The following is a 17,673-nucleotide window of genomic DNA, read 5'->3' on the forward strand; positions in this document are numbered from 1 at the left end:
ACACTTTTTAGATTTGTATCCATCCATTTTCTTACACCCTCATCCCACTGGGGTCAGGGTGCTGGTGCCCATCTCCAGCTGCCAACAGGCGAGAGGGCAGGATACACCCTGGACAGGTCGCCAGTTTAGATTTTTATTTCTAAAAATATTTAAACCCATAAAGCGTCTTCCTTTAGTTTAACAGTTATGCACTAATTGAAGTTAGTGGTTATAAATGTTAAGACATTCAAGGGACATAAACATGTTTGTATGTATGCATATGCATAGCCCTGTGTGTTATGTAAACAGTGTTTGCCATGATAAATTGCCGCATGTTATTAAAAGCTCAAGAGAAAAGAATACATTCATAGTGGCAGCCTCACAATAAATGAACAAGATGTTTTGAAAACTTTAATCACATACAAATATGAAATCACTCCAACAATGGTTTAATGCCTCACTGTGTTTAGAATCAATTTCAAAGTCTTACGTGTGAATAAAGAGAAGGATGCAGAGGAGTGATGGAGCTTTATGTTTTGTGTGGCTCTCTCACATAGTGGGCGTTCTCAGTGGGGATGAATAACACTCAAGCAGATTGTGAAAGAAATCAACACAAGTGGCTCATATGATCAAAAACAGGCACAAGTGGCTATCTCAGGAGCCAATAAAGGACTTTCAGCTTATGCAACCGGAACCATTGGGCGCGGGGGTGCGTAAAAATCCCCCAGCAGGCATGTCAGACCCATAAACCGAGGAAGACGCCCAAGCGAGCAAGTTTGTAAAACGTGAAGTCAACAGTAGAGTTTACACCGCGCCGCCCACAGCCGGCCACTCAGCCGGAGTCGGATCGCCCTCCGTCGGAGTTGCTTGGAGCTCAGACAGATAGACCGTGCGTAAAATCTACCAACCAGACGCAGCAGTGGTGCCATGACATGCAGGACACCGCGCGCCAACTCCACGGAAAAGCCTCCTCGTCCGCACGGATGTATAGCACCGGAACGATCATTTCCTCCAAAACTGGCCGTAATCTGAAGTAGAGGATGGTGGGTTCGTCCATCCCTCTCCATCGGTTCAGCTGCGCCGAAGAACGATGCTGAGAAAATCAGCGGCGGGATTTTCTCCGACAGGTAAGATAACGATGCAATCGGGCATGTTTAGTATACCAACAATGTTCCTATGTGCTTTTATGTGTGTGTGTTTGTGTGTGTGTGTGATTTTTACAGAAAGACATGAATCTGCACAAAAAAATGAACAAAGAAAATGTGAAAAATATTAAATTTTTGCTCAATACATTCAGTTCAGCACTTTTAAGTGAAGCTACGCAATGTCACGTAATTGTGGGGAAGTGTATATTTATAGTTGCGTGCATTTCGAGGAGAGGAGGAAAACTGCTGTGGTCAAACAAAAACAGGCATCATCAGTAATTCTGAAGTCGGAGCCCTCACTCAAGTGCACTTATTCCTGGATGTGTGATGTGGTTTTCCTTGTCTAATGTAGTGTGTAATGGAATCCCTTATCTGGACTGTGGCTCATCCTCAGAGGCTTGTGAGGATGGACACATTGTTGTAGATATTGATTCTGAGGCTTCTGTGTGCTTGTGTTTGTGTGACTCTGGGCTCAGATTCAGTTTACATTAGTCATGCATCTCCACAGCAAACAGCTGTGAAATCCAGCGTGGCAGCCTGAGCTTTGGCTCTCTTGGGGTCAGAGGTTTCAAAGGTCTCCTGCAGATCTGCAGGTCATCTCCGCCCCTCAACGTCTGTCTGATAAATCAAGCCTTGTACAGTTTTCTTTTCTTTTTTTTTTTTCTTTTTTTGTCAGAGGGACCTTGTTTTCCAGTTTTCAGCTAATTCAGTGCAGCTGCCTCACTGGATGTGATCTAATTTTATTATTAATCAAACCATGAGAGATGGATTTGCTAGATTTAGGACGATCTGGCGCATTGGCGCTGCACTTGCTACACAAAGCACAACATTTGCGTACTCAAATCAGGACATGCCCAGATTGCCCACCATCTTACTGACAGACTTGTTGCCTTAGTGACTGCCTTTTCTTACTCTTTTTGTTTTGTTCTCTAGATGCAATTCTGTTTTTAGTTCAGGATTTAAGGCTTTTTCTTTTTTTTTTTTTTTGTTCGAGTTGCCCAGCATTGGGTTACGTGACATGATTTGGATTTAAATGCTCGTTTTTTCACTAATATGATACAGAATGACTAAAACGTCAGAAGCCTCATTAGCAGCTAACATTTAGTCATTGAGGTATTATCACAATGGTTTTCTTTTTTTCTGTCTTGGCCTTAGCCATTTAGTTTCACTCAAAATCCCTAAAAGTACCCTACAGAAACAATCTGAGACTACCAGGGGTCAGAAAATCCTCCATTGCTAAATGTGTTAACATAATTCAATAACTACTTCCTTTTGTAATACAAAATGAGAGTGTTAAACATAAATAAAAGTGTTCAGTTTAAAGCACATACTTTTATTTTCTGGACTCATAACAAAAGCTTAGACGTATTCACTAACTGGCATCAACTGGAGAGTGTTTTGCAAGACCGATTTCACATTCACATGGCGTCATTAAACTCAGAGTAAGTCTATTACCCTGAGTTTAACGGCACCATGTGAAGGCGGAATCCGTTTACTGTATTGCATGCAGCAGATTATCTTTTGGCGTCTCCAGTAAACAGCCAGTGTGAGACGCGAAGGGACAAGACTGAAAGTGGAGATCTGGTGTTTTAAAACACTCCTAAAGACTTCACAGTGGTTTATGTGAACACTACAGTGAGAATATTTTAATTATCTTCCTGTCTGCAGTGGACTGACAATCATTTACATGGGAGGTAGAGGTTGGAGGCTGTGCATCATCAATAATCTTCCAGAACGGAAGGACTATTTCCTGATAAAGTATCTGTGAAGTTATGTAAAAATCACAAATGTGCTATGAAATTGCTTATCCTCCATTAGCATATTTTCAGCAACGTGTTTCAGTACTCAGAAGCTTATTTCCTGTAATCTGACAAGAAGAAAGTGCTACTACTGTATTTATTGTAAATTTTGTTATGCAACAAAACCGTAACTGACCTTCCCCAGAAACACCATTTGGTCAGAAATGTTTCACAGCCAGTAATTGTACAGAGTGAAGAGGATGAAGTTGGATTGGAAGTTGAACTCACGAGTGAAACAGCAGTGAGATGAGACTTTAAAGTGCAAAATACCTTCATAACAAGCCAAGTAGTGCAGACTTTGCAAGTGTGATGTGCACATGTTGGCGAGAAAGACAGTATTTTATTTTTTTGTTTGTTTTTTTTCTGGTTCGACGTCTGAGTTTTTTGTACAAGAATTCTGAACAATTTGAACAGTTTTATTAAACCAAAGATCATTTTCTCAGACATCTGACAGTAAACAGGTTATGCTGCTTCAACAGAAAGATAATTGGTGGCTCATTGCCTCCTACCTCAGTTTGCCTTGTAAATAATCTGTGTCTTCTGTGTTGTTAACCTCCCACTGCAAACAAGATGACAATTGTTGGAGTCGTTTTAAGATATTAGAGGTCATCTTTGGTCTAGCGGTTAAGTCCAGCTTTTTGAATGAACTTATATGGATTTATATGCTACATTAGGCTGCCAAGAGAGATTTAGCTTCTTTTAACAGAACAGAAAAAAAAGTCCTGAATTGTCCCTTTAACCATTTTTTCCTCATTTAACCCATGGGATTGTGAGAATATCAGAAAGATAAATTGAATCATGAGACCAAATTCAGAAGCACCTACCTCACTTCCCCCAGTTTTCAGTAAAACCAAGCGTGACACATTTGAAGGATTTTTTTTTCCTGACATGTTTGTATGAAACTGTGGGCAAGTGATGCAACAGTAGAACATACAGCAGATGGTGATTTCATGGCTCTGTCTGCTGCAAGCTTGTGAGAGGAATGTCAGTTGCCAATAAAATGAAACATTTCCTGCACTGAATTCCTTTAAAATACCTAAACCAGAATGTGTGGCTTGAACTACCCTGCAATACTGCGCCTAATTTAAAAAGAATGTGCCACAGTGAAAAGCTACCGTTGTCATTTTTCTTAGAAACTATATTTGCTTGATGTGTTTGTTTGTTTTTTGTTTGTTTTTTTTTTCTCTTTTCACAGCTACAACACTGACAGAGATTCTTTGGACTCCAACCTCGAGATTTTAAAGCAGCCCATCAATCATGGAGAGCCTCAGCGAGCTTCAAAACCCCCTGCTGGACAAAACCAGCAGGCATGCGGTTCAGAACGACTACCAGGGCTACCAGTGTGACTACTCAAACCAGCCATACCAGGACAGCCTGATCGATTATTACTACACTGGGACCAGTGGGAAGCACAAGACTCCCCAATTCTTGGACGCCACCTCTCTCCATCTGGCTGTGGAGGCTTTTTACAGGCCCAACTTCATCCTGTTCAAGGACGACGTCAGCCTTCACAGCAAGGACTCTAAAAACGAGAGCTTTGAGACCACTTTCACAGAGAGTAAAGATACTGTTTCATATGGGGTTTCCTCAGAAAACACTGTGGACATCAGCCTGCAGGGAGAGAAGGACCTGAAGATCCAGACGGTGTCATACGAGGTGGAGGAGGAGCAGTGTCCCGAGTACGAGGTCTGGGATCACACCAAAGAAAATCCTCTTTGCATCCCTACAAAGGTTTTCCTCATGTATTAGCTTGATTTGGTTGTTATTTCAGTAATTAGCACAACCTAAATTTATCAAAAAGCACAAAAATTAAAAAATGAAACATTTAAATGCAACCCGGTTCAAGTTGTAATCAAACTCATTTCTGCTCAAAGTCAAAAGTCGAGTTAATTCGAGTGTAGTGAAAAACTTTTCAGCTCAGTAGGACCCGTTCTATAACTCTAGCTCATAAAATATCAAACCGCACTTGAAACAGGAAGGGAGAAGAACCAGGACCAAATTCAAGTCGGATGGACATCTGCCTCAGGGGCAGAGAAAATAATGTGTCTAAAAGCATTTTGATTTGGAATAGCGAGGCAGATAAAAAGAGAAATATCAACAAAGTTACTGCCAGCAACAATTTACATCCAAACTAAAGATAAGTATGGCTGAATGAGGAAAAAGACCCAGTGGCAGCCCAGAGCAGTCCAGGATAATGACTAAAGTGATGGACCATGCTCCCCCAGATTTGCTTTTTTTTTTTTTTTTTTTTTTTTTAAAACCAAAAGTTTTAATTCAAATTTTAGAAGTGTAGATGGTGCCTGGCTTCAAAATCCAAACTGAGGCGAGTTCCTTAGAGAGTACGCATATCAACAGAACCACTGCCTAAAGTTCTACTTTTTTAAACTGGAGCAAATCTTTGTATTTGAATGTGAAACATGCTGTTTTTTGGGGCGGGGGGGTTTCCACAGGATATTTATTATAGATGTTTTAGATTGTCAAAATTAATAGGTTGAGATCTCACCTGATAATTGCCTTCATAACTTTCTCTCACATTCAATCATTTAAACTAATTAAGTATAACAGCTGTCATAAACTTTTATGTTTTTGACGTTGTGTTACATCACAACCACAAACTTTAATGTCTCTTACAGCGATTTTTATATCATAAACCAAGAAAAGTTGTGTGTAATTGTGAAGTGGAAGGATAAGATAATGCTGGGAGATAAGACAGTAGTGCCACCAACTGCAGTCTACAAGCATACATGATTTTAAATATTTTAAAAAAGCTGAAAGTGTGGATTTTTTATAAATTTTCCCTGAGGCAGTAGTTTGTAAAAAAAACACCTCTTAACTTGAATTACAGCTACAAATCTTTGTAGTATTTCTCTCTTTGTTTGTGCATGGAATGAAGTTCTGCCCAGTTCAGTCATGTTGGGTGGAAACTGTTTGTGAGCATGAACTTTTCCCAGTTCAGATCTGGACTTTGACCTCTATGAATCTAACATATGAAAATGCTCTGACCATTGTAGCTCTGACTATTTAGCCACGTGAACCTCCGCCTTGATCTGAAGTCTCGCAGCCAAAAACAGTTTTTCTTCTAGCTTTACTTAGTATTTATCACCCATTAACTCTTCCCTGTCTCTGCTGAAGGATAGCGTCCCCACAGCATGATGCTGCCACCACTTTGCCACACTGGTGATGCAGTGATAGTTTTTGGTATTTATCTTATTACTACAGGTTTTTTTGAGTGTTTGACAGGCTGATTATGATGCTGATTTGTTCTCGGTGATTAAAGATGATCTTTTATCCAGCACAGAATGACGTCTTGTAAAAGAACATGAGTCATGATGCACAGACTGCAGTAATACCTATTCAGTTTGCTATTCTTATGGAGGGCCGGCGTGATTTAAAGTGATTAAAATTTTTCTCCAAACAGTCCACGTACTTAGGGTCCTAAAAAATTTATGCGGTATATAAGTCTGCTTTTGTTTTATTAATTTCAAAGAAAATTTGATATCTGACCTTATTAGTCCAGACTTTTTTTTTTTTTTTTTTTCTAAGTGCTTTGCCTGCTTATATGATGTCGTGCTGGTGTAACCACCGATGGGACAGAACTGAACTGTCGCTTTTTTTTGGTCTAAGGGCTATAATGGCTTAAAAAAAAGACAGAGAAGAGAAAAAAGGAGCATGGAGAGAAACTCTTTTCAGAAGTGTAGAAAATCTAATTTTAAGCAAGGACACTTATGAAATACCCAGGGCTCTGAGCTGGCAGAGGAAGAAGTATAGCACCCTAACCGAGCTGATGATCGCGCCAGCTCCTGTCACTCGGAGGCCTGGCAGATGGATAGAGACACTGAAGCAAGCTCCATTAATGCTATAAGTAATGTCCTGCTTTGAGGGAATTAGGCGGGACTCGGCTGATGCATGGCCCTCGTAGCAGGTGAGCCTCCAGCTGAAGTTTTTTTCTATTTCAATTCAAAAAGGGCAAATAAATCTGACAAATAGAGATGTTTGATGAAAAGCTGGATTTCGAGCTGCATTACGAGCAGCTGTGTTTCTTTACTCGCCTCCCTGCTTGTGCACCTATGATTTATGTGTTTTATAAATCATGAAAGCAGACTTAATGCAGAGCTGCGCCGTGTCGAGAAACGGCAGCAAACGGGGAGAGTTTGGGAGTTTCAGGAATAAAAATGGGGGGGAAAAAAAGAAAAATGTTCATATGTACATTTTTATTTACCCGGAGATGAAGCCGTACTGTATAACGAAAGGGAAAACTGAACTGGCAGATGTTTGGCATGTGTGTGACGGGGGAGAAATAAATTACAGGTGCCAACATAGCAAGTCCCCCTTCCACGATGCCGCTGTGACTGCCCCAGCCAGCACGGTTCTCTGTGTGCTGAGGCGACTATCCCCTCCTGAGGCTAACGAGGCCTCGGAGAGAGCTGTGACAGGGTTGTTAGAGGCAGTGTGTCTTGGTGGAGCCTCCATCAGTTATCCAGACAGAGCAGACCGGGGAGGAGCAGCGAACCCAGCCGACAGGAGTCGGCATCAAAGAGGCTGTCAGTTCGACTGAACACTCTGGTCACTCTGGACTGTTATCAAGTGTTGCCACAGAGATAACGGGAGATTACACGCGCTTGTAGTTTATTTATGCGGTTATGACCAGCTGCTGTTCTGATGGATACACCTGGCTATCCAGGTGGGCTGTGTTCATAAATCAAATAACAGGGAATTTCTTAATTTTATCTTGGCAAAGCTTGCTATTTGTTAACTGCTTGTTAATCTTGTGCTTCCGTCTCATGATTTTCTCAAAATACAGGTGCATCTCAGTAATAAGAAAGGGATATAAGAGTTTATACATCTCTTGTAAATGTTGATTATGTCTTACAACTAATGAAAACTTTGAAACCTGGTAAAAAATTACCTAAGACCAATAGAAGGCTTCATAAACATCAATAATATTAATAATTAATATTAAGTTTACAGAGTGCTGAATCTATGAATATTTATGGAAAATTGAACACAAGAAAAAAGTGTGGTTCAAGGAAATGTGCACAAGCAACCCCAATCCTTGAGAGTATTATGAAGCAAAGCCACAAAATCCAAGTTCCTTAAGGTCCAGTGTTAGATTTTCACAGTCAGTGATCATTTGGGAAGTCAGGCCAGCTGCTCGTGTTTGTCCAAAGACAGATCAGCCATCTGTCGTTAAATGTAAGAGAACAAGCTTCATCAAAATTAAAAATTTCCTTTCACAGAAAAACCTGGGTCTGACCCACACTGCCAAAAGTACCAGTATCTGGTATAGTGATCATGACACCACTGCACTTGATTGGTCACCAAACTGGGTATTCTAAAAAAAGAAGACCAATGACAGCAACCTTGTTGTTCTGTAACAACCCACCCACCGCTTCATCGGCTGAAAACAAAATCCAGACCACACATCTCGTTCGTATGACATATTTTTCAGTAGACCAACATTTCTGTGTTGATAATCATTTTTTGACTTGCTCTTGTATATTTTCATCTTTTTGAAAAGATGTTTTCCTTTCACCCAGCTTTCCAGTTATATGCTTGGATACAGCACTATGCAAAAAAAAAAAAAAAGTCTTCTTTAAGATTTACCTGTGTGGAGTACGAGTGACTGGTTGTTGGGCAGCAGTCTTGCCTGGGATTGTGTTGGCCATAAAATAACCAAAATATATTTCTGCATTACACATAATGTTTATTGCCGTTTTGCAAAATCCTGAGAAACAGAATTTTGAGATTACTAAAAAAAAAAAAAAAGAACTATCTGAAATATTTTGAAATGTCTCCTTTATATAACGAGGCTGTGAATAATATGTTTTACCTTACAAATTAAAAAATATATATATTCAAATGTATTGGGCTATACCTGCAATGGCTTTTTGCTAAATTGCTCTGAATACAAAAATGATGCTGTCTGTTTAAATCAGAAGACACAAGAGAAAATGTATACAACACGCTTCCCTTTACATGCCTGAATGCCTCTTCACTTCTTGCTTTCCAGCCTTTAATTACCTGTAAAACGGTTGCTTGAAGTTCTGCCTCTTGCATTGATTTTTATTTCCCTCTCTCTTTTTTTTTCCTTCTTCCTGTTTCATTCGATCCCTGAAGGCAGGCAACACGCCTAACAAATGAAACCTGCTCCTTATGGAGGCTATTCATTTACAAAACCCTCCTCTCAGTCTCTGGTACAGCAGTAAGAAGTGTAGCATCCCCCCTCTTAAAGGTCACTCACATGTCACACTGTTATTGTTGCTGCAGGCCTGATGGGCTCGTGTCAGTCAGATCCCTCATTCATTAGCCCGCTCAGAGCCTGTGGCTTTGAATTTGAGCATTAAGGGACAGTATCTGCTGACTGCGGAACGCGCCATGCCTTGTAAGACGTTTGGCACATTAGGGAAGGATTGTGGAGGTCTCTCAGGCTGGAGAAGCAATTTAGTACATAAATGACACTGTCGTCTCGCTGTTTCTTCTGTCACCTCGTGATGATGGAACAATCCGTTAATCCCGAGTTATCCGTCTCCCTGCTCACGGGTGTTGACAGAAGCACCAAATCTGTTTCAGCTGACCGAACTCAGACTGTCACGGCTGGTTTTGGGAAACAAGGACAGAGACCCCGTCCTGAGGAGGGAGAGGAGGAGCGCGAAAGCTCAGGAGTGGGAGGGTGCGTCTTGTCAAGAAACATCACTTTGAAGAAGTTCAAAGTACATCTGACTATTGCGTGTCAGTCTAACTTACTCATACATTTTGTAGGTGTCCCAGTCAAGATCAAAGCCTCATTTTCTTTTTTCTTTTTTGCCAACTCAAAATGTAAACTTGAAAGCATAATAAAATCTGATTACTGTTTTTTATTGATCCTTCTAAATGTGCTGTTTTCCAGAGTGACAGCTCCAGCGATAGTGAAAGCGAGGACAACTTCCTCGTGCTTCCCCCTCGGGACTACTTGGGCCTGGCCATCTTCTCTATGCTCTGCTGCTTCTGGCCACTGGGCATCGTTGCCTTTTACTACTCTCACAAGGTACAGGGTCCAGAGACCTCGAGCGGGTCATTAATTCTGATTGCACCACTCTTAAGGTCAGCAAGCACAAGCTCTCAAACAAGTGTCTGCCGCAACCCATTTACCACCCTGTGACCCTGTTTGCAATTGTTTTGGATGATTGAGTACATAAATTCAGAAATGCACCAGGCAGAGAAAGCATTAACGCTGAGATTTTTTTTATCGCCTGTGAGCTTGGTATGAGCAGTGGGTTTCATATATTATGTTTATGCTTATGTGTCAGTTTGCCCCCCCTTTTTGGTTATAAACAATATCTTAGATTGGACTAGTCTTTATCTTTCAGTTCCAAAGGACCCAAAGCAAACCCAGTACATGTTCAGGTTTCTGAGCATATACTTTGTGAAAATTAGAAAATGTCACTTTTATTTCACATAAAAATCCATCCATCCATTTCTCTGACGTTAGTTTGTAAGTATATTTGTCTGTTTACCCTCAATCCCCTCCTTCCTTGCTTTTTTGAGAGACTGACTTTTGAAATTTGAGTCTGGAAAAGAAAAGTTAGGAATTTTGACATTATAAAGTATGGCTTGCCTGCATTTGGTGCTTTGCTACATCTTCTGAAGTTATTGGGAGAAAAAAAAAAATACCGGAGCTAAAAGTAATGCGTCAGAAGAATAAATAGAGGTCTTGCTTTTTCCCCCCTCAATGACCAAAACAACCAAACAACACATTTGTCACTGTCAGAGGCATAATGACCTAATTGCCATGGTAACTAATGGCTCCCTGAGAGCATTTCTTGTTTTTTTCCTCTTTTAACTGTGGCTTAACACCTACTCATACACTCTGTGCTGATGAGTAACACAGCAGCTCATATCACTCTCTGCTTTGTTTTTTTAGACAGGCAAGGCCATTGCTAAGGGAGACTTCTCCAGAGCGGGGATGAGCTCCAGAAGAGCCCTGTTCCTGGCCGCCCTGTCCATTACGGTTGGAACAGGAATGTACGTGGGGGTGGTTGTTGCCCTCATAGCCTACCTGTCCAAACCTGGACATGTATAGCACTGGGCCCAACTGCTGGCGGGGTGAGATTAGTAGGAGGAGGCGGCATGAGAGGAGGGGAAAAGCTGGGCAGATCTCTGTTGCCTCTAATAAACCTGTGTGATGAAGAAAAGGAAAACTGTACAGAGAAATATGTCTAAAGCAGAGAGAGCAGAGGATGGAAATACTCCATGTGTGGATGGAGCATTACTTCAGCCACATATTGATCCAAATTGAGTGTTTATTTCTGGTATGCAGCATTTCCACCAAAGGAATAAGAACAATAAACACTGTTGGAAAAAGAAAACTGTCTGAAAACTGAACTCAGAAAAAAAATGACCCCTCTTTATCCTCTTAGGCTTTCACAACAACTTAATGTGAACTTTAGAAAAGGTGTTTCATCTGTTTATCAGTGTCTTAGCAACTCTGTAAATAGATTTATTGTTAAGTGGTAAGAAAGTCAGATTTTATGGGATTGTTTTTTTCTTTTCTTGGGGAACAGACCAGAAACAGATCACATCACAGGAAAAGTGAGAAGACGACACCAGACAGAAAGGACATGATGGTAGTTTGTGTCTGTTGTGTGCTGTACATTTAGTCAATAAATGCATTTGGCATGAATAATGAAACACCTTCCATGTCTCACTGTCACTTATTTTCACTGGAGCAGCTCTGCGGGTTTACATCCTAGAAATGAAAAAGGGGGAGTTCATAAAAGATGAATCCAGATTATAGTTTTCAACAAAATCTAAGCAGTTCTTTAAAGAGGGTTTGTTATGCTCTTGGACGTTTCTTTTACAATTATCAAACTTAAAAAATGAACAGAGAAAGAAGGCAGGAAGTTGTGCATGAAACTTTCCTCTGGGTGGCTGCATTAGACACTAAGAGCCTCTACGTAATATTTCAAGTGCTACCACAATTTAAGCAGTTTTTAGGCAGTCTTAAATGCTAATATTTTAATTGGAGTAGCATTTGATGAGAGGCTCCTCAACTCACTGTATCATGGCAGCTAAAAGAGCCTGTGATGGTGCGCTAGAGGGATTATTCAAGAAAAACCTCCAGTCAGAACATGTCAGGTGCTCAGCATCTATTGCTCATGATGACTAGATAGACGCAAATGTGTGAGTACATGCGTGGAGTAAACCTACAGAGTAATAAAAGTTGTGACCTTATCTGGAGAAGTACCATTTCTCCCTTTTTTTTTTTTTTGAAGACTTTACTCTTGTTAATTATTAGAACTAATTTTCTTTCTTAGAAGAACGGGACACTTAAAATTCAGATCAAGGCATTCTGAGCGATCATCAACTTACTTTGATGGAGCATTTCTGTCCTGAGGGGAGTGATCTTTCCTCAAATAAAAGGGCCTTCATTCACATTTAATGGCACAATGGATCACTGAAAGGTTTGATGAATATGTTATGCCCCATATCTCCTGCACGTCATAAAAATTCTTAGCCTTTGGTAATGTTTGAAATTTTTAGACATTTACGGATGGAGTGAACATCCATCTGACTGAATTAATCTTACTCTCATAAATCTAATTGTAATTTAATAACTTAGAGGTTTTTTATTAACTATATTATTGTGGGTTTCCTGTCACAAAATCCTAACCCAAGTGGAAGACTTCGGGAGGGGAAATCTGAACGAACTCGTTTTCATTTATATAGTTCAGCTCCAGGCAAATTGTACATTAAATATAAAAGAGCAGCGAAACGTTGGTGGTCAAAAACACATATTGAATAAAGGTCTTGAGCTTATTCTTCCTTTCAAAAGTCTTCAAATGCAGTGTACTCATTCTCACTTTTCACATTTGTGAGTCAGTACTTTCTATTATTAACTTTAATTGCAGGGTAGCTGCAGGTGTTTTGGGTTTTCTTTGAAAAAACTATCAAGTTTCAACCCAGATTGTTGGTTGAATTTAGATCAGGACATTTCTGGCACATTATTAACAGACTTCGTTCTAAGTCATTCCATTGTAGCCCAGGCTGTATGTTTAGGGTTGTTTTCATGCTTGAAGGTGAAAACAACCCCAAATACTCCCATCTCAGTATCAAGTGTTTTGCAACCACTACCAGTTTTTTCTTCCCAAAATGCACTGTGCTTTTCTCCTTCAATCTCCGTATTAATCCTGACCAGTTTCCCTGTTCACCCCGGAGAAAAGTAAACTCCAGTAAGCTGGTGTACCTTCACATATGGTGTAAATAATCATTGCAATGTTTTGGTCCCAGCCTGGCCTGAACAGTCATGTCTTGGCAGGCTTGCAGCTACGCCATAAATACTTTTTACATTTTCCGATGTATTTGAATAGGATTGCCCTGCATTTAGCTTCCTTTCAAGCTTCAGTCAGTTTCCCTATCCATGCATGATGCTGCCAGCACCATGTTTCAAGAGTGCAGATTGTCTGTTCACATGTAGAGATTTCCATGTTGGCCTAAAGTTCGGTTTTGATCTCATGTTTCTTAAGGTAGTTGCTTTGCACTGGATTTTATTTGGGGGTATCGCACTCAAGGGAACCGATTACAAATTTTCATAAAATTTCAAAAACCATCCATCACATCTTTAACAGTTTATAAAATTTTTAAGGCATACTTCAGCATGGGAACTATAATAACCGCATCCAGAATGTTTAAATAAAACCTATTCTATGATTTTCACTGGAAGAAACCACAGACTGATGGCCTGAGCTTCAAGCTTTTAATCAACTAGAAGTTTTTCAAGCTGAGCAAAAGTCAGAAATTATTTATAAAATGAGTTGTTATACTGCAACCCACGGCTGACAAAAGTATGCAAGAACTCATTTAAAATACATTTCTAATTGTATTAGGCAGCAGATGCTGAAAACCACTAAAAGACACAAATCATGTGGTTTAATATTAGTGTTGGAACAGCCACAGACCAATATATTGGGTATTTGCTGTTGCATCTACAAGCTTGTAACTGGCATGCCTCTTTATTGTCTTTTGGCATCACTCATTGCTGAGCCTCGAGGTGACTTTTGCTGCCAGCAGCGGAAACAAAGCAAGCTCTCAGAAGTCAGGATGTCAGAACAAAATGAAAGCAGCACTTTAGGACTCCAGCAACAGGGGGAAAGCTGTCATGCATTTCCAGTTCTCTTGTTCCACCTGCTATCCAATCAAAGCATTCACCTCCGACGCTAGAATTTCCTAAACAACTCAGTGAGCCTTCAGTGTCCACTCAGTATTACCTAGGAAACAGTTCCTAGGTAATTGAGAGAAAACCTCAGTGTGAAAAACAATGACTCCTATGCGATTAAAAAAAAATAAATTATAAAGATACATTGAACTTCATTTGATATCAAAACATAAAAATAAAAACTATGATGGAGATGGAGAGGTGGGAAAGAAGATGGTCTCCTAAATTTGTACGTTTTCTCTTTCGTAGTGTTCCTCCAAGCAAAGCTCTAATGCACCAAATGTGGGTCGATAAGGGGGGAGACGGGGGCGAAAGTGCCACTCTCATCAATGGGAGCTGTATGGGGTGCTGGAGTGGGCTCGCTCTGCAAGAAAGTGCAGTGCCCCGCATGTGTTTTCTCTCCCTCGGTAGATAGGAAGCATCTCCCACGCTTGCTAGCACTCACAGCATCCATTGCTGGCTCAGACCACCAGAAGCAAACCGATTTTATTAGTCATCCGCCCCCATGTGAACTAAAACCTTCCAAGAGGCAGCGGCAGGTTGAATGTAAAACATATATATTATAAATGTGTGTGCCAGTGCAGTTTCAGTGCAAGTAGCTGGGGTATTGTCTTGAAATCAGCATTACACCAAGTTTCTAAATGTATCACATTAATATGGAATGAGTAATACAGTAAATATAGCTTTCAACTGGAAAATCAAAAGGTGTTTCACTTCAAAATAGCATAAAAAAACAAAGGATTTCCAGATTGTATGATGGCCACATCTGCAAAAAGCCTTTGTCATCTTTAGTTTTAAACTTAAATTAGGGTTGGCATCCTAATACCAAAAACATCAAAGTTGTCTGACCAAACAACATTGATGTTCTTGTTGGCAAAAAATTGATTCGATTTAAAACTCAACTTTTCTCTCAATTCTATAGATAAGCTTTTAAAATTAGACTTCTACAGGAAATATTTGTATTTGATAAGCATCTTACTGTATCTGCTGCAGGTGTTTTGTGTATCTTGTTTGTAAATTTGATATATATTAAAAAAAAATAAGACATAGTGTTGTTCTGTTCATTAAATGTGCTACGTCAGTCAGCTTTGACTTAACTAGACTTATTGACTCAATTTCAGGTTGGACACTTGTTTTTTCTGAGTTCTAAACTTAAGTTTTTTTGTTTTTTTTACTAAATTACTCCAACACCATGAGATGACCTCTCTCCTTCCAGCATTAGGGTGGAAGGAGGAACTTAAAGATCACCTACAACATGGCAGATTGTCAAAAGATAAAATACTGCTTTATAGAAAAGTGAAGGAAACATGTCTAAAGCGGAATGATGTCGGGTTCATACAGTTGGGGGGGTGGCTGAAGTCAGAACTATAAGCCGAGTAGCCAGAATGGTAAGCATGGACAAAAGATTGAACACAATTTCTCAGACTCTTAATTTGACGAGCAGCTTGGCCAAGAGAGATAAGATAATAAACCAAGAGCAAACAGAGAAATGTTTATTCCATGTCATTAGAGAAAAGAATTACTGAAAAATCTCTTTGTCCAGCTGGAGAAGGTCATTAATCTTCTCAACCCACTTAGTAAATAAAAAAAGAAATCTCGCAAACTAAATAAAAGTATGAAAGACATTTTATAATGATGAACACCTTGAAACGACACCGACAAGAGTCAGGAATAGAACAGAAAGATGGAAACGCATAAAAGCTGAGAGCTGCATTAATAAAGAGCTTGATGCTTTTCATAGAACTGAAGGGCTCGTTTAGATTTTTATCGCCACCGCAATAACATACTTGTCACTCTGCTCAAGGACAACTGACACGTGAACAATATCTGTGCTGTGGCTTTCTGTTTTAGAAGTGGCTGCAATATTTACATTTTCTAAAAATATTTAAAGCTTCCCTTTTAAATCAGACTTTTAGTGAGATATTTAAAAAAAAGGGGGGGAGGGTAATTTACATAAATTGGATTGCGAATGTTTATCTTGTAGAAGTAGATAAACCTCTCGTTGTGCGCCAGATCAAAACCTTATAATTTATTTGGCAGATTAAAGACTCTTGCATGCTGTTTGAAATTTATGCAGAGATATATTTTTTTTGAAGCAAGATGATAAATTTTATGTATATTTGATTATCCCAGGGACACTTTCTAGGTCATCAGCAGCATGAGTGATGTCTCTCTGGCAATAGATGGAACAAAGCTCGTGACTGCTGTCCTTTGAGATTTCAGCAGCTTGTTAAACAGACACTAAAAATGAAACTAGAAAAATTCCTGAAGAAGTTTTAATGGAGTCTGCAACTTTATGCATACGGCCCAGCGCCATAACGAAAGTCTTGGTGCTGATGAAAGCTTAAAATGCACCTGAAACGTGTCCTTAGTAAACTATGACAAAAACAGAATTGCATATAGGAAATCCTGATATACAGTAGGTAAATATGATGCCATTAGCAGAAGGTTAAAATGTCTCCAGACGTTTTCAATTTAGTAAAAAAGTAGAATCAAAAAAAGTTCGTAGTTGAATTTCAGCTGTTCTGGATCAGCATCATCACAACCAAGAAACAGAAATCAAGTTCTGAAGACGCTTAAAGCAGTGTTTGATTATTAAACAATATTCCAAGCAGCCAATAAGTCCATGGTAACTCTGGAGAAGTTGGTATGTTCCCTAACTCAGGTGGAAGAGTCTGAAATACTGAGGGGAGGAAAACTAACATGGTGAAGTGAGAGAGAGGGAGGCTGACGGCGTCATGCTGGGTCAGGAACAAGGAAGCTGGTCAGAGCTTAATGGAAGACTGGAGCATTCCAAAACTAAACCCTTAAAGTGGACATAATGTGCTTTCAGATCTTTCTTTTTCCACATTTAAATCATTCAGTTTTAGTCTCTATGAAGTGGAACTGCTTTATTTTGGTCTAAATTCATTGTTATTGTAGCTCCATAGGCCTGTGTTTTACCACTGTTCTCAGGTGTTTCTGAGAGCAACTTGTTTTGGTGCCGTCTCTTTAAATTCAGTTCAGGCACTTAAAACCCGCCCTCCTTCAGGTCACTGAGCATTCAACTCCAACCAACTCAGACATTTTGGTAGTTTGAGAGCAAGCACAGATATAATTATCCTTTAATTACCAAATTCATTAAAAGATGACAACATTTTAAAAGGCCTTTTAAAAATATAAATGATAGATCATATTTATAATTGCTAGCGCACTGAATGGATTTGGATCCTCAGGACAAAGACAGCAAAAACAATGCTGAAGTTTTGGTGTACTAACACTGTTCAATAAATACAGTACTGCTATGTCCTCGAAGAGCTAAGGGTTAGCACACAGTGCTAACATAAGAGGAAGGTCTGATGCCACTATTACCAAAGCAATGGCCAGGACGTCAAATCAACACAGTAAATTCATGTCTAAAATAAAGTTTGTTATTTTATTGCAGCTGTTTTCCTTGCAAGATCTTTGTTAAAACTATCTTTTTTCTTTCATATCCAAAATTTGGCACTACATTATGTTATTTTTTTCCAATGGCAATTAAATAGTTGTGGCTGTATCAAGACAAAACGTTAAAGATAAA

At 39.6% G+C, this 17,673-nt stretch overlaps 1 protein-coding gene across 2 annotated transcripts; it reads left to right on the plus strand.

Moving 5' to 3' along the window:
- Nucleotides 1-552: 552 nt before the first annotated feature.
- On the plus strand, nucleotides 553-11,594 carry LOC103136145 (synapse differentiation-inducing gene protein 1-like). Of its 2 annotated transcripts, none has more exons than XM_016670146.1 (4): nucleotides 553-1,106; nucleotides 4,119-4,654; nucleotides 9,810-9,947; nucleotides 10,824-11,594. In XM_016670146.1, the coding sequence occupies exons 2-4, from the start codon at nucleotides 4,181-4,183 to the stop codon at nucleotides 10,980-10,982; spliced, it is 771 nt and encodes a 256-aa protein (XP_016525632.1). In that variant the 5' UTR covers nucleotides 553-1,106; nucleotides 4,119-4,180; the 3' UTR covers nucleotides 10,983-11,594. The 2 variants fall into 2 exon arrangements, with proteins under 2 accessions (XP_016525632.1, XP_007549320.1); XM_007549258.2 differs by having other exon boundaries at nucleotides 557-1,106; nucleotides 4,119-4,609.
- Nucleotides 11,595-17,673: the final 6,079 nt, after the last annotated feature.

This window comes from Poecilia formosa, unplaced genomic scaffold (genome assembly GCF_000485575.1).
Source record: "Poecilia formosa unplaced genomic scaffold, Poecilia_formosa-5.1.2 Scaffold30, whole genome shotgun sequence".
NCBI lineage: Eukaryota > Metazoa > Chordata > Actinopteri > Cyprinodontiformes > Poeciliidae > Poecilia > Poecilia formosa.